At 50.2% G+C, this 17,174-nt stretch overlaps 4 protein-coding genes across 4 annotated transcripts; 3 read left to right on the top strand and 1 right to left on the bottom strand.

Moving 5' to 3' along the window:
• Positions 1 to 280: 280 nt before the first annotated feature.
• EPUS_07388 (uncharacterized protein) lies at positions 281 to 4,246 on the top strand (the record flags this gene model as incomplete). Its single annotated transcript, XM_007788280.1, has 1 exon — positions 281 to 4,246. One exon carries the CDS (start codon positions 281 to 283, stop codon positions 4,244 to 4,246), a length of 3,966 nt encoding a protein of 1,321 aa, XP_007786470.1.
• A 1,112-nt stretch (positions 4,247 to 5,358) lies between these two features.
• Positions 5,359 to 10,733, top strand: EPUS_07387 (uncharacterized protein; the record flags this gene model as incomplete). Its single annotated transcript, XM_007788279.1, has 13 exons — positions 5,359 to 5,563; positions 5,624 to 5,721; positions 5,806 to 5,906; positions 5,965 to 5,995; positions 6,046 to 6,210; positions 6,264 to 6,318; positions 6,385 to 6,511; positions 6,564 to 6,583; positions 6,631 to 6,873; positions 6,943 to 6,968; positions 7,228 to 7,605; positions 7,705 to 7,894; positions 8,947 to 10,733. 13 exons carry the CDS (start codon positions 5,359 to 5,361, stop codon positions 10,731 to 10,733), a joined length of 3,426 nt encoding a protein of 1,141 aa, XP_007786469.1.
• Positions 10,734 to 11,872: 1,139 nt separating this feature from the next.
• Positions 11,873 to 12,856, bottom strand: EPUS_07386 (uncharacterized protein; the record flags this gene model as incomplete). The annotated part of the gene is made up of 1 exon (XM_007788278.1): positions 11,873 to 12,856. One exon carries the CDS (start codon positions 12,854 to 12,856, stop codon positions 11,873 to 11,875), a length of 984 nt encoding a protein of 327 aa, XP_007786468.1.
• A 1,615-nt stretch (positions 12,857 to 14,471) lies between these two features.
• EPUS_07385 (uncharacterized protein) lies at positions 14,472 to 16,076 on the top strand (the record flags this gene model as incomplete). Its single annotated transcript, XM_007788277.1, has 1 exon — positions 14,472 to 16,076. The coding sequence occupies one exon, from the start codon at positions 14,472 to 14,474 to the stop codon at positions 16,074 to 16,076; it is 1,605 nt and encodes a 534-aa protein (XP_007786467.1).
• Positions 16,077 to 17,174: the final 1,098 nt, after the last annotated feature.

The raw sequence follows: 17,174 nt of genomic DNA, 5'->3' as shown, positions 1-17,174 counted from the left end.
CAGCCGTCAGCCGACTGCCGACGCTGGCCCCGGGACGTTTTCCTTGCATGAGATTTTTGTTTTAAGCTTTCTCAGAAAAAAAAAAGCTCTCACTCCAAGCTTGAAGAAGTTCGTCAGGTCAACTTCTTATCCAGTCCTTTCTCCTTACGCCTCATCTTTCTGTACACTAAGATACTGAGCACGGTCGCTCCCTTCTTTTCTCCCTTATCCTTGTCTTGCATAGTGTAATCTTCGTGCATTAGGGCTCCTGTAACAAAAGCATTGTTTCTTCGAAATACTAATGGCCGAGGTCTACGGTGACACGACCACTACACATGGTAACTGTGCAAGCGATCAGTTGAATCCCACTGCTGATCCACTTCACGCAGCTAAGTCTGAAAAAGCACATTCTGAAAACCTATCCGCCATTTCTGTCAACGGCACCAATGGAGACACTGATGTCACCCACCATCATCATCATGAACATAACCATGAGGGAGATCCGAATGGAGGAGCACTCTTCCAGATCAACGTCAAGCTGCCCCATGACCCATACAAGATGTTCTTAACAGTCACTAGCCAGGAACAGGTCCAAGATGTGCGGCAGTCGATCGTTGAATCACCTGGGACCTTCCAATACACATGCTTTCATTTGGAACATAATGGAGAACGAATCAACGATTTCATTGAGCTGGCAGATGTGAAAGATCTCAAGGCTGGCTCTGAATTGGTTCTAGTCGAGGATCCGTATACCGAGAGAGAAGCTCGCATGCATGTGGTTAGGATCAGGGAGCTGATTGGCGCCGCAGGAGATCGTGTAGATCAACTACAGGGCATCTGCGCAGGCATATCACTCCACGATACGGCGGTGGCTGCTCGAAATGCCTTGATCAATGACAGCTCGGCGCCAGCTCACCCTTTGGTTGGCTTCGAAATCGACGCTCCTTCCTCGATCCAGACTATTGTACCCCAGCAGCAAGAAACTCTACCACGGACTCTGAAGTCCATCTCCATCTCGCCGTGGAACCCTCCACCCTATCATCTCAGGCAACGAGGTCATCTCCTATACCTTCAAGTCACTACCAATGAAGGTGAACAATATCAGATTACATCAACAGTCTCAGGCTTTTTCGTTAGCAGATCCTCCAGCAACAAATTCGATCCATTTCCAAGACCAGCACCTAAGAACCACAACGCACATTCCTTGCTCTCTCTCATCGCTCTAATCTCACCATCGTTCAACAAAGCATTCACGGAGCTTCAAGAAGTCAACAACAAGAAGGACCTTCTTACTACCTTTCCGTTTCAGAATGCCATTCCCGCAAATCCATGGCTGGTTCTGTCTCCGTCCTCTCCACTGAATCAGCATCAACCGGACCAGACGAGAGCACAAGAGGCATATTTGATGGGAGGGGTGGACAATACTGAAACATTGAGAGATTGGAATGAAGAATTTCAAAGCACAAGGGAGCTACCCAGAGACAACGTTCAGGACAGAGTATTTCGTGAGAGGCTTACCTCGAAGCTATTTGCGGACTATAATGATGCAGCAGCCAGAGGCGCAGTGCTGGTTGCACGTGGTGAGGTGGCTCCTCTAAACCCCACCGAAGGCAAAGATGCCCAAATCTTTGTCTACAACAACATATTCTTCTCTTTCGGTGCTGACGGCGTTCAGACGTTCGCTAGTGAAGGAGGTGACGAAGCTGCAAGGGTGGCCGTTGGTAAAGATGTGATGGGTGTCAGGGCTGTCAATCAGCTGGACATCCCGGACTTGTATACTCCGGGCACAGTTGTTGTCGACTATCTCGGCAAGCGGATAGTCGGACAGAGCATAGTCCCAGGCATATTCAAACAGCGTGAACCTGGAGAACCTCAGATTGATTATGGTGGTGTTGAAGGTAGAGAAATCGTCACAGAAAATGAGGCATTCGTTCCGGTATTCGAGAGATTGTCTAAAGCTATACATGTCAAGAAGCATGCGGTCTGGGACAAAAAATGCGAACGCCACGACTTAGAAGGCAGCATTGAGACAAAAGGCTTGCTTGGTACCGATGGCCGGAAGTACGTGCTTGACATGTATCGCATCGCCCCACTTGATGTCGCTTGGGCAGATGAAGTCGCTTCGTCTGATGGCTCCGACTTTGGAGAATATCCTCATCGCATGGCTATTCTGCGTCTCGAGCTTGTCGAAGCGTACCGAAGAATGAAGCTTCAAGAGTACGTCAAAGCTGAGGTGGAAAGAAGGAAAGCTGAGCCTAAACCCCAAGTCGACGAGAAGGATGAGCAGAACGGCCTGGAGCAGAGTTCAGTCAATGACTTGCCGCCACAGGTAGCAGAGGGGTCTGTCGAGAAGACAGTTCAAACCAGCCAAGAGGAGGGTGGCCAGGATCAAGAGCTTGTGGACCTTTCGAATTTCAAATTTGCATTGAATCCCGATGTGTGCAGCGGACAGGTGCCGCAGACGGACGAGGAGAAACGAGAATATGCACAAGACGAACAAGAAGTTCTAGCGGTGTGTGCCTATCTGAGAACAAAAGTCATCCCAGACCTAATTCAAGACCTCTATGACAACGACGTAGGCTACCCAATGGATGGCCAATCTCTGAGTCAGCTGCTACATAAACGAGGTATTAACGTGCGGTATCTTGGCAAGGTTGCTACGCTTGCTGCAGAGAAGGGCAATCGCCTCAGAGCACTGGTAGGGCTGGCTCATCAAGAGATGGTCGCGCGAGCATTCAAGCACATTACTAACAGATGCCTTCGACATTTGCCGTCTGTATTTGCTGTGTCCTGTGTTTCCCATTTGCTGAATTGCTTGTTGAGTTTTCAGGTCAACGAAAATCCTCGACCAGACATAGATGAAGAGCTGAAAGAGATGTACCCTGAAGGCGATTTCTCCTTCGAAAAGACCACGCCACAGGACTTGCGAGCTGACATCGAGAAGCAAATATCAATAAGATACCGATATTGCTTGCCTCCAGAATGGTTAGCAGACTTGAAACCATTGCAGACACTGCGTGAAATTAGTCTGAAGCAAGGACTACAACTGGCTGCCAAAGACTACATTTTCCGCAAGAACGAATCGAAATCAGACGATGGTGCGGCCATAACGAATGGTGTCAACCATGCCAACGGCCACAATTCTGAAGAGCAGCGAAAGAAGAAGAAGAAAGGCGGTGACCATGCACTCACCAATGGAACAAGTCCCAAGCCGACCAACACCTTCACTCCGGACGACATTCTCAACATAACCCCTGTTGTGAAAGATGCTGCTCCACGTAGTGCTCTAGCAGAAGAAGCTTTGGAAGCCGGGCGCATTTCCTTACAGCAGAACCACAAGCAGCTAGGTCAAGAATTGATACTAGAATCACTGTCCTTGCATGAACAGATCTATGGCATCCTCCATCCAGAGGTAGCCAAGATGTATCATCAGTTGTCAATGATCTATTTCCAGACCGACGAGAAAGACGCTGCAGTGGAGCTCGCACGCAAAGCAGTCATTGTCACCGAAAGAACTCTTGGTTTGGATTCTGCCGACACCATCCTCGCCTACCTCAATCTTTCGCTTTTCGAGCATTCTATGGGCAACACTAAGATTGCTTTGAATTACGTCAAACATGCCTTGGATCTGTGGAAGATCATCTATGGCCCCAACCATCCGGATTCTATCACGACGATGAACAATGCCGCTGTCATGTTACAGACTTTGAAACAGTATTCAGATTCAAGACGATGGTTTGAGGCATCACTTGCTGTGTGCGAAGATCTCTTCGGACGTCAGTCGGTTAACTCAGCCACTATTCTTTTCCAGCTGGCGCAGGCGCTGGCACTAGATCAAGACTCGAAAGGTGCAGTCAATCGCATGCGTGAAGCCTACAACATTTTCCATTCCGAACTTGGACCAAATGACCGCAATACCAAAGAGGCAGAGAGCTGGCTCGAGCAGTTGACTCAAAATGCTGTATCTATTGCCAAGCATGCCAAAGATATCCAGAATCGACGTTTGAGGCGATTTCAGTTGACGTCGGATGTGTCTTTCGGAACCCGGCCACTGCCACAAGTTGGTCGTACAGTCGCAGAGACAGCGAGCAATTCTGCCAGGTCGAATACGCGACCAATGGGCCTTGACTCGCGGAGCATAGATGAGCTCTTGAAATTTATCGAGGGTGCAGATGGCGGCTCTTCACCCCAAGCTAAACAGAAGAAACGCGCAAAAGCGATGAACCCCAAGTTGAGATCACGCGCTAAGGAGGCAGTGGCTCCTTGACTGTCCACCCGTCATGGCATTTTACATCATTTCCTCCTGAAACCTGTGCTGCTCCAGAGCGCAAGTTACCCTCCAATGACTACCCAAAACCCATGTCACCACTTGGTACTTCGGGGCCCATCTATAAAAGAACTACCCTCCTGCCTCCTTTCTGTGCATTCGAGGATGTTGCTACGGAAAGAAATGGTCGGGTGGGTGGATATCTCGCAATATAACGTTCTAGGTGGCATACTCATTGAGATAGAGAGTACGATCGGCTATAGAGCCCTGTAAGATCACTTGAATAGATTTTAATGGTTCCACTCTTATAAATGCTTTTCACTTGTATCTTCCTCAAGCTCTCTTACACAGACGAGCTGGGGGCCTTGAAATATGGCGAAACACGCTAAGGGTTCAGCACCAACGATCACTCACAGGGATGAAAGGGGGCAAATTGAGATTATTTTCCCCACCTCTTTGGTCTCCGTTCCGGGGGATGCGGTGCTCAACGATTCCGAATCCTGACCCATTCTGTTCCATCTTCAACCCTCCACCAAAGCGCCCGGCAGAGATCAGACCAGAACTTCGATTCTTGCTCTTATCATTTGCTGTTACACCGCCACCAAATCTTAGCCCTGACTTCTCATTCTAGATGGGCGCTCCCCTCTGCAAATCTGCCTATCGGCTAGCCTTCCCCGTCAGGTGTCCAACGCAGATAGAAATGGCCACGTTGGCGCCATCGCGGCCCCTAGGCCGATGCGTGTTTGGCGCATAACGAGCCGCTCCTTGCCGTTTGAGCGCCGGATTGTCAATGCTCAGATGCCAGTCGTTCAAGCCTTTTAGTTTCCAGGAGGGACGGACCATTTTATCAATAGATCTTGAAACTCAATTAGAGAACCGATCAGCGCCATTTCAGAGCACAACTTCATCCACCAAACTGCAGCCACATCGGCGACCCGTCCTGCAGCCACCTACCCGAGCCTGCCTAGCCTAGAACGGTCGAATCCAGATATCGATCAGCTAGAGTGCTCAGGCTAAGAAGATGTGATGGACAACATTTCCCAATTTTCCCCTTCCTTCCCCGCCATTCTCCAGTCACTTTCTTACGACCACGACCAGCAACTAGCGTGATCATGGCTGAATTACTGCACGGTCCGGAGCTTCACCAGCGCAAAACTCTTCGCACTGTCGAAATCAATGAAAACGGCGGCCGCCGTGTGGTGCATCTGGATGAATTGAACAAGGCTGATGCTGAGCTTGCGGGCAAATTTGGCTACAATCCAGTCCTCAAGAGGGTCGAAATCTCCTATCCGCGTTTCGCTTCACCAACTAATGGAGGTTAACTTCCTTCCAGGAGTTTGGGTACCTGTCCGCCTTTTCTTTCGCTGTCAGTATCAGCGCCTTATTTGCAACCGTCTCAACCACATTCATCTATCCACTGTCTGCAGGAGGCAGTGCCAGTGCTGTCTGGTCCTGGGCGATCTCAGGAGCAGGCTGTATGTGTCTTGCTGTGAGCGACGGCCACGGGCTGTGAGCCTACCGAATGCCAGCGCATAGCTGACTATCCCAATGCACCGTAGTTGTCTGTAGCAGAACTCGTATCGGCCTATCCGACAAGCGGTGGTCTTTATTACAGTGTCTCCCGCCTAGCCCCCAAGAACAGTGTCCCGTGGATTAGTTGGTGAGTGATCTGTCCACCATGCCCAAACCCAGGAACTTGCCGACGGGTTCGACTTCAGGGTGACCGGCTGGCTCAACATACTTGGTCAAGTAAGGACGATGTTGAAGGTCAGAGTCTGTGTATCTAATAAAGGACCCAGGTTGCGGGCTTGGCTTCCTCGGAGTACGGAGCCTCACAATTGTTATTGGCGGCTGTTTCGATGGGTTCAGACTTCACCTATGTCCCAACAACAGGAACAGTGATTGGAGTCATGGCTGCGCTGACAGTGGTGACTGGAATTGTCAATTCTCTGTCCACATACTTCGTATACCTTGTTCCGGCGGCCGATTGGACTGAGCCTTACTGACCTACCTGCAGATAGAGAAGATCACACGATCATACTTTTTTATCCATGTTGCCGTGCTCCTCACATGTAAGCCCTCCTTCTGTGGCCCACTTCTTCAAATGGTCACATGTACACTGACACTCGGACTAATAGGCTCGATCGCACTTCTCGCCAAAGCGGAGACTCGACACAGTGCAACATACGTCTTTACTAACGTCGAGTCGGTATCTGGGTGGAGTCCCGTGGGATTTAGCTTCCTCTTTGGCTTCCTCTCTGTGAGGTTCGTAATAGTTATCCCTCCGAACCATCATATAGAGCGCTGACTGCTGTAGCTGGACCATGACTGCTTATGGTAATTTCTTTTTCTGTCTTCCGAGCGACTGCTGAGTTCAAGCTTAGACGCTACAGCACACATCACAGAAGAGATGAGAGAACCAGAACTGAAGGCGCCATGGGCGATAAGCCTTGCCATGGCCTTCACATATGTTGGTGGGTTCTTGTTCAACATCGTGCTTTGCTTTGTCATGGGTGAACCAAGCGAGATCCTCGCGAGTCCTATGGCGCAGCCGGTGGCGCAGATATTCTTTAATGTGCTCGGCAAGGCTGGAGGTCTCTTTTATACTGTTTTCGCACTCATCATTTGTAGGGACACACCATAAACCATGCTTTGCACAGCATGGATGATCAGATCAGTAACTGACGATCCTACAGTGAAATTTCTCTGCATTGCTGGGATGGTAAGTAGTTCTGCTCTCAGTCGGTGAATAAGGCGTCTTCCTCTGGCTGTCTGGGTGCTCTGATGACTGGGGAGGCTGTCAATTGCATCAACAACCCTGCCAATCTGGAGTAGCATCATGGAGTCACTTGAGGATACTGGCTTGTCATCATGCTCCTAGCACAGCAGGGCAGCTCGGAGTTGTTGCCGCAAATCGGGAAGGACATGACTCCGGAACAAGGGGTGTAGGCGGATGACCGAGCTGACTCGTTGTTTCACAGCAATCCCTTGCACGGACGGTCTTTGCCTTCTCTCGCGATCGTTTGCTCCCCGGCTCTCGCATCTGGGCCAAGATCAACCCATTGACTCAGACTCCCATTTACGCAGTGTGGATCTCCGTAGTGCTGTGCATCGCTATTAATCTCATCGGACTTGGTTCTTACATCGCCATTGCAGGCGTGTTCAATGTTACTGCAATCGCCATCGACTGGAGCTATGTTATTCCCATCCTCTGCAAGCTCAAATATGGCCAATTTGAGCCGGGTCCTTGGCATATGGGCAAGGCAAGCTTCTGGGTCAACGCATGGGCTTGCATCTGGACCGCATTCATTACCATCATTTTTATCCTGCCGACAGTCAGGCCTGTCACAGCCCTCAACGTGAGTTGCCCTTCAAATCGAACGCAAGATGGAGAACGTGCCCATCATCGAACCTTAGGAAGGAATATTATATGATCTCGAGCTGATGCTTGTTGGTAGATGAATTATGCAATCGCCTTCCTCGGCCTCATTTTTGCTTTAGCTGCCATCTACTGGGTGATCTCCGGAAGGAAATCCTATACCGGTCCTGTTGTTGAAGCAGATGTCGTAGAGAGTTTTTCTGACGGAATTCGAGATGGCTTCAGCGAAGAGGACCACGGGAAAGAGAGCAAGGACCATGTGACATTGTGTAAGTAGAGGATGTTGTGTTGGAAGGTCGGCATTGAAGCCAGAGCAAGCATCGGCGACTGCTTGGGACTCGGTCTGGCTAGGGATGCCACATCCGCTAACATCTGGATATTCTTGATGTTGCACCTATAATTCTTGAACGATAACTGCCAAGGGGTAGGTATTAATGGTGTTCTTAGCAGGAAGAGGCCCTCTGAAAGCTATGCTTAAATTACCATCAATGTGTGCTTAGTTTAGGCCTAATTAGAACATGACTTAGTTTGCATAAAATTATGTAACCAAGACATTTGATATCTGATGAAATTGTGTCATTTCGGACGTCTTTCTACCAAATTATTACCACATGACGGTTAGATTATGGTCATCCGATGATCCTTGTAATGACAAGACGTCTGAATTTGTTAAGGACCAATACTGCGTCAATTTTTGTGGCCTTCTCCAGGTAGATGGTAGGTGCAGAATAATTGTGCTACTGGAAACTGAAACCCACATGCTTTTGTAATCTATTCGACTTTTGAGTCATGTCTTGCACGGGGGCCAGATACCAAGCCCTGCCGTCACGTGACCCCGCCCACCGCAGCAGACTTTGCCGCGCTTGAGATAAACTGGTGAATAGATAGATAGATAGATAGATAGATAGAGTTCTGCTCATCCACTTCAACAGGTCGCTGCTTGCGTATCTACAGTGATCTAAGATCAATAGAGCATATCGCTGCGTTAGTCCCAATCGAGGCAGCGTGAAGACTATCCCTCCACAATCTCAATCTCCTCGCCACAAAATCCATCTCCTCGGCTTTTCCTCGCCACCGCCATTGCACCATTAGTATCAGATATGGGCCAAGATTGTTATCGCGTTATCATCCGAATTACGAACCATTCGTCCAGGACGCGGACAAGATGGTGATATGCGCGAAGCTTTCCTTGGCCTTTCCTTCTGTCTCAATGGTTTCCTCTGTCATGTTTCCCAACCAGTATTTCCTGGCTGCCCTTACAGTGCTTACCCATAAAAGCTGCTCAGCTCCTATCCCTTCAGTCCATTGCTCCTCTAATCAGCGCACAAGCACAGCAAGAGCGGCATGATAGCACCCGCTCTTTTGACAGCCGTTGACTCGACTGGCCATGTCCACCTGATAATTGGTTCTGGCCCACTGGCCGCATCTCGAGCTGCAAAGTCCTCGGAGGTTGGCGCATCGCCTGTCATCGTCGCCCCAGCCGGCAGCGAATGTCATTACACCTTGTTGAAGCGAATCGAAGAGGGCAAGGCGGAATGGATACAAAAGGACTTTGAAGACAGTGACTTGCAAACGTTAGGACGACCGGAAGTTGACAATGTGGTTGATGCTGTTTTCGTTACAACAGGTTCAAGGTCTTCACAGAGTATACATATTTCAACAATCTGCCGGAGGTTGCGCATACCAGTCAACGTGACGGATGCGCCCAATCTCTGCACTTTCACTCTCCTCTCGACTCATACAGATGGTCCTCTCCAAATTGGCATTACTACCTCCGGCAAAGGCTGCAAACTGTCATCCCGCATCCGGAGGGAGGTAGCTGCCTCTCTACCGCCCCATTTCGGTCAAACAGTCGAACGACTGGGTACCATCCGTCGCCGGATATGGGAAGAAGACCATGCGGCCGAATTGGCTACAGATCCCACTCCTGAAATCGAAGACGAGGAAACGCCAAACCAAAAACACACCTTCAACACCTTGATACAATCCACCGACACATCTCCCTCCATAGCCCGCACACGCCGCCTCCGCTGGCTCTCTCAAATATGCGAATACTGGCCCCTTCGCCGCCTAGCCAGCATAACCGACTCGGACATCTCCACTATCCTCTCCGCCTACACCAACTCCACCATCGACACCGCGCCTTTAACCCCGCGTACTGTAGACTGCCGCACCCATTCACAGCGCGGAACCATAACTCTTGCCGGCTCTGGTCCGGGCCACCCCGACCTCCTTACGCGAGCAACCTACACCGCCATCCAGGATGCGCACTTCATACTGGCCGACAAGCTTGTCCCCTCCCCTGTCCTTGACCTCATCCCACGCCGCACACCTGTGCACATCGCGCGCAAGTTTCCCGGCAACGCGGACGCCGCGCAGGAGGAGCTCCTCTCCCTCGGCCTCAATGCTCTCAAACAGGGCCAAAACGTCCTCCGCCTGAAACAAGGGGATCCATATCTCTACGGCCGCGGCGCAGAGGAGCTGGATTTCTTCCGCCGGAACGGGTATGAGGCACGGGTGCTGCCGGGTGTGACGAGCGCATTATCGGCGCCGCTGTTTGCCGGAATTCCGGTCACGCATCGTGCGGTGGCGGACCAGGTGCTGATTTGTACGGGAACAGGGAGGAAGGGCGCCAGCCCAGAGCCGCCTGCCTATAACAGAAATATGACGGTCGTGTTTCTGATGGCACTGCATAGATTGGAGAGCCTGGTGTCGAGTCTCACCGCCACGCCTGATCATTCAACCAGTGATGCGATGGTGCAGGAGGACAAGAAGGCGCCGTGGCCGAAAGAAACACCCTGCGCTGTGGTGGAACGGGCTTCTTGCCCCGATCAGCGCGTTATCCGCTCAACGCTGGAATATATCTCCAAGGCGGTGGAGGAGGAGGGCAGTCGGCCCCCCGGGTTACTGGTGCTGGGGTGGAGCTGTGAAGTTCTGAACCGGTCTGGGGGCCAAAGATGGGTTGTCGAGGAGGGGTTTAGGGGATTGGATTTAGATCTAGCTGAGGTGGTTGCTGGAGAGAAATCCGCGGGTCTGGATCTTGTGAGGGAGATGGGACGCCTGGATGCGGGAGGCGGTTCGACGGTCAAGCAGGCTGGCGGAGCGTAATGCACATCTTTCGATATAGCATACCGTAACCAATATGCGAGGGTTGTCTGTAACTGACTTTGGCGCAGCAGCAGCTTAGTAAGTACATGTGTGCGCTTGAGGGAGCGATTAGCTTATGTAGAAAATGTTCGACATACACAGGAAACAGAAAGAAAGAAAGAAATGAATGAATGAATGAAAGGGCAATAACGTCAAAGCTCAGCAAGGAAAAATGGACCGGCTCCACCTTTCCTGCACTCATACTTGTACTTGTACTTGTACTTATGCTTATTGTGTACAGTGAACAGGACGCGCCTCTACCATTCTCCTCATCCCATCCCACCCCACCACAAGCCCAATTCTTCCCATCCATTATAGACCCCGACCCCTCTTCTCTCGAGCAGGATCTCATACCCGATCAGACACCACCATCATCCGTATACCCGGATAACACACTAATAGTATATATTTATTGTTCCTCATCAACCGCCACAAAAGACCACTGACTGGTACGCAATACCGTTTTAGACTTGGTGTTGTGAGAGGGGGCGCCTCGTGTTGTTAATCCGCTCATACATACATACATACATACATACATACATACATACATACATATTCTCGGTTCGAAAGCGAAAATGGTTTATCGCCGGCTGGAATGGGCTGTGTTGTCTGCTCTGTTCTGTCCTGTGATCTGTATACATGTAGCTGTGGGGGGTGCGTGAGGTTGGGCTCTTGGAGAGGAGGAGGGGTGGAGGGGGCAAGATGTTTTTTTCCTCATCGTGTTGCGCATGCACAACAGACGAGGGTTTGGGGAGGGAGTTGTTGTAGGAATAAGTAGAAGAGCGGGGTTTGGCCGCAAGCTGGGATGCACCCCTTCAGTGATCGTGGAGCTGAAGGGCCGATTCAGGTTGATAGCTTGCTTGCGTGCTGGCTTGCTGAGTGTCAGGTTGGTAGACGTTCAGCTTCAAGGAGTTCCTCGGCTTCTATCACTGTGCTGTAGTTTCGGAACCTGGTGATACAAAAGCATCGGATTGGGCCTGTCAGGCGGCCTAGCCTCGCGGCATTCTCTGCTAGGAGTAATTCTGTTGGGGGAAGCTTTGTCTCGAGTATTCTTATGGAGTTTGGCGGGTCTCGAGACCAGGTTGACCATTCCTAACGATCTAGACAGCTTCCTGCCCGTTGGCGGGAGAGTATTGGCTTCCGGGTTGCGACGACTCTGTCAGCGTGCTCTCTAACCGTTGATTGGCTTCAGAAATGTCGTAATCACCCCTTACCCTGTCCTCTAAAGCTTTCGGAACGACTGAGTTTCTCCTCTTCAGACCACTTATGATGGCAACACCAGCACTCGCGCCTATCCTTTCTGCTCCCACGGACACCATTTTCCGGACGTCGTCTATTGTTTTTATCCCACCAGAAGCCTTGACTTGCACTCTTCCTGTGGTCAACCCCTCACTCTGGCATACGTCACACACTGCCCTCATCAGCTGCACCACTTCTAGCGTGGCACCATGCCCTCGAAAACCTGTACTTGTCTTCACGAAATCTGCTCCTGCTAAACAGCAAATAACACACGCTCTAGCCACATCCTCATCCGTGAGCTGACTCGTCTCGAGTATGACCTTCAAAATCATTGGTCTAGGAGCTGCCTCGCGAACAGCCACAACGTCTTCGTATATGGCTGTATACATGCTTGTGTGTTCATTTTCGGATACCTGGCCATCCTCTTTCAAAGCTTCATAGTTCAAGACCATGTCGAGCTCGGTTGCTCCATCCGCAATGGCGAATCTGGCCTCTGCCACCTTTTGCGCTGTACTATAGGACGGATAGTCATCGCCGGATGGGAAACCAACCACAGAGGCCACTCCGACATCGGTGCCCAAGAGGTCTTTCTTTGCTTGAGCCACATGATTTGAGCGGACGCAGACCGTTCGAAAGTGATGTTCACGTGCCTCGACGCAGAGAGTGGAGATCTGATCCAATGTTGCAGCTGCAGCTAGAAGGGTGTGATCTATTAATTGAGCGGTGGTACGAGCGTCGAGGTCTGGGAGTTCAGAGGTATGCCATGGTGGGACGTGCAGCAATGAGGCGATATGGGAAAAAAGGTTCAGCCATTCGTTGTGGACTGAAGGGAGAGACAAGGCCATGCTAGGCAGCTAATGACGTGAAACTAGAAGGAGGGAACTGCGTGGGCGCGCGAAGAAACTGGATCACCAATGATAAAAGTTTTTCTCGGGGGAACTCAAAGGTAGTTTGCTAGAAGATCCCTGACTCAGCCGTCCGCCATTGGCGCCGCCTATGCCAAAACCCTAATTTCTCGAATCTTTTGGCAAGAAGAATATAGGAAAGAGAACACTGAGGATGTGAAAGGAGGATTGCAGGGCTGAACCATGATATTGTGTTGGTGGAGTCCTCCTTCCCCGCCCCCGCATCTATAGCCCCACATGGCAAATCTCGGCATTGAACCAGCAGCCTGCCAGATTAACTCCGGTCCCATCTCCGATGTTGAGCCCAAGGACGATGTAACTGCCTTGCCCCGAGCGGAACACCTCTTTAGCTTCAAGAATCTTTTGCAGGGTATCGATTGACAGGAGGAAAGAACTTGCTGATCTCATCAGGCAACCCACAGTCCTCCAGACATGTAACTGAGCTTCCTACCTTTCAATGTTGAGTTAACACCCGTTTCCTCTCAATCATCTCACAAGATGTCGGGAGCGCACCTCGCCCAGCAATATTGATGTGTTTGTCCGTAGCCTTTGGGAAATCCTCTTCGGCTGCAACACTGGTACGATTGGCGGCATTCTCGTAATGGGTCAATGCCTAATTCCTGATTTCTTCTTTCTCACGCAGTGAAAAGTCGATCCGTTTTAACCAACTAGCTCTCCACAGGGTGAAGACCTTCTCTGCGCTTGTACGCAAAGTTGCTTACCATGTCCCATTGCAAGCGACTGGCTATGCGACGGGGGCGATCGGATACGCCGTATCTTGAAAATGAAGAGTAAACCCTGCCGGCCTCAAGACCAAGGATTCTTTGTCTGGGGAAATGCTGTCTGAGCAGTATTTCCTCGTTTACTTCTGCATGCCTGAAGAAACGGGTTGACTCTGGAACAAGTTGACAAGATGATGCGAGCGTCCAACTTGCTTGGCAGTCTTCTTTCTACATTTGTGCCACTTTCGAGGAAGAAATTAGGAAGTAAGTTTGCTGTTTGGCAGATGGTAATCAAAGAGAGGGGAAAATCGCATCAGAGCCATTGTTGTAACGTCTTCCGTCTATACCTGGCACTGCCTGGTTATCCCTCCTACTTAGTGTTCTGGCATAGATTCTCAATTCATTATTTGATCCTGGAACAGTGTGCTTTCAGTCAATTAGTGCATGAAAAGATGAACTGCAGACTGGGAAATGGTGGGATGTATTTCTTGCATAGCCCCCCTTGAACCCAGATTCCCATGCTCCTTTTTCCAATTTCGCCAATGCTTCTGTGGTATGAATGATTCCTTACGTGAAACAATTAAGCACCGAAAAATGGATAACTATCAAATGCTATTTCGCCAGGGGGTGCAAATGTGATCTGCGCCTAGTCTAAGATCGATCCAGACAAACCCCTGCAGATCGCTGCAGTTGGATGATATCACCATCATGATCCTTAGCAACAGTTACCATCATCCCTGCGCATGTTTTACAGGAGGGCGTTGTGCAACAATTTTATCCTTGCCAGTGGCTGGGGGAGGGTCAATTGTTCAAATTGGAAACAGTCTCACAGAATGTCCAAACGTTCAGATCCGGAGCACCCTGAATTGACGCATCCCAGTACAAAACGAGCGAAGCAGGTAGACCAGGATACCCCGTACAAAGCTCTACAGGAGCAACTTGACACGCAGGCGCCTGAGAAGGAGATCTCCAAGGTCGCGCATTGGTTCCGAAGAGATCTGAGAATCCAAGATAACATCTCATTGCACGCTGCCGCAGAACGGGCGAGGGGAGCAAAAAGGCCGTTGATTTGCTTCTATCTGAATTGCCCGGAATGGATCGAGTGGCATGGCCTTAGTCCAGCCAGACTCGATTTCATGAATGAGACGCTTGTAGGCGTACAAGCTGAACTCAAGGGATTGAATATACCCTTGGTCTACATCACGGCAGACAAAAGACATGAAATTGTTCCCGTCATCCTCAAATTCCTCAAGGATAACAGCGTGTCCCATCTCTTTGCTAATTTCGAGTACGAGGTTGATGAGCTTAGACGTGACGCCAAACTTCTCAAAACGGCAGATGATAGCTTTCATGTCTCGTTCTACCATGATCAGTGCGTCATGGAGCCTGGGAAGATGACCACATCAAGCGGAGGGCCAATGAAAGTCTTCACTCCTTACCATAAGGCATGGCTTGCAGAGGTTAAGAGAAATCCGGGACTTCTCAATACTGTGCCAGCACCATCCGCGGTAGATTCCTCCACTTCGAAGAAGGTCTTTGCACTCTTCGACAGTAAATTACCGGACATACCCAAAGGGAAACAGTTCAGGTCTGAGGAAGAGCGGAAGAGGGTCCGAAAGCTTTGGCCTGCCGGTCACGAAGCTGGAATGAGACGTATGGATAATTTTCTGAATGACAGAATCGAGGATTATCTCGCCACCCGGAGCCAGCCCGCTGCTGACTCGACCTCACGCATGAGTCCTTACTTTGCTGCTGGCGTTGTCAGTGTTCGTGAAGCTCTATCCAAGGTGAAGGAGTATAACAGGGGTAGCAGTGACTTCAGCCAATCCAGCTGCCGCCCGGGCGTGTATTCCTGGGTTCGTGAAATCGTCTTTCGAGAGCTATATCGTCAGACCACGGTCACAACCCCACATACGTCGATGAATCTACCACAGAATCTGAAATTCGAATTTGTGCAATGGGAGGACGATGAAGAAGGATTCAAGAAATGGTATGAGGGAAAGACTGGCGTGCCTTTTATTGACGCAGGTATGCGACAGCTGAACCATGAGGCATACATGCACAACCGTTTGCGAATGAACGTTTCTTCATACTTGTACTGCAATCTACTGATTGACTATCGACGCGGCGAAAGGTACTTTGCCGAGACGTTGGTTGACTGGGATCTCAATAATAACACCCAGGGTTGGGAGCCATCGTATACCGTCTTCAACCCTGTTTCGCAAGCCGAAAAGAACGATCCGAATGGAGACTATATCCGGAAGTGGGTGCCAGAACTGAGAGGTGTTAAGGGCAAGGCCATTTTTTCGCCACATGATCGATTGTCCAAAGAAGAGTTCAAGAGGCTGGGTTACCCTGCGCCGCATGTAGACTGGAAAGAGACGAAAGCAAGGGCAATAGAGAGATTCAAGAATGATATGAAGGAAGCTGTTCCATAAGACGTAGGCTCATCCTTTGGGAAAAAGCTCTTCTTCAATATCTTCGGCATCAAACTTCCTAGTTGAGACTGACACGTGCAGTTCATTGTGGCTGTCCAGATCAAATTGTCTCCATGACGGTGAGACAGATGTCCAGGGCTTAAAGAGTTCGACGCCATCTGCTAGTCACTTGACGTGGGCCCAATGCGATGTGGAGCGTAATCTTACCGTTTTGACCAAGACTACAGGGGCCCAAAACGTCTGCGGCATCGGTAACCTGATGTCACCTTATATATGGTGGCCATTTCTGAACTCGATCAAGGATTTGGCCCCACTGCAGCGTCACTTCATCACTTTTCTGTACCCTTCGGTGCAAGTGCTCCGCTGTTGCCACGGTTGATGAGCGGCGTGAGCAAGAAGTGAGTGTTGATGGCTGACTTTGAGACCTTCTCTCCGAGTATCTGGTTGGAGGCCTCACCTGGCGACATCCTGATCAAACGTGTTCATACCACCAAGAGCATATAAAGCGAACTGTCGAAGCGTAGACCGGCAACAGAAAATTTGACATTGCCCGCATCGGAGGATGCTAGTGCGTCCGACCCTCCAGCTTGGTAGGCCTTTCCCGTGTCGTGCCTGAAGGAAGTCGTATCACCTCTGGCCAACTCATTGACGAGAAAGTCACAACCTCCGTACCCACCTGCATGCTCCTTAGCAACGCCAGGGCATTTGGAAATCCAGCCGAGTTCGACCCGGAGCGCTGGGTCTCAGTCAATAAGGAGATGTGCGAGGCGCATTCTCCATTCGATACTTGGCGAATTGGTGGTATTGGGAGGATTATTGTGTATCTTGACCAGTTGCTTGGGGGTGCAATGTTGATTAAGGGATTTGAGTTCGGTTTGAGACGGATGGGGCAGAGGTTTGGATTGAGGACATCATGAGTGGATTGATTCCACATCGATGGAGCTTTGGATGACTTGTATAAGGAGGACTGAAGTTTAGTGGAGGAGTTTGGGTGTGAAGCTGAGTGCAGGAGATGTGGTGGATATGTTCTGTTTTAGTTGGTGTTCTGGCCTGTAGGCGATGTTTAGACAGGATTGATACAGCCAAAATCTCGTAATG

Source organism: Endocarpon pusillum (genome assembly GCF_000464535.1).
Source record: "Endocarpon pusillum Z07020 unplaced genomic scaffold C714293, whole genome shotgun sequence".
NCBI classification, from domain to species: domain Eukaryota; kingdom Fungi; phylum Ascomycota; class Eurotiomycetes; order Verrucariales; family Verrucariaceae; genus Endocarpon; species Endocarpon pusillum.
The sequence above is the reverse complement of the archived record's forward strand: the minus strand, read 5'-3'. Positions and strand labels throughout refer to the sequence as shown.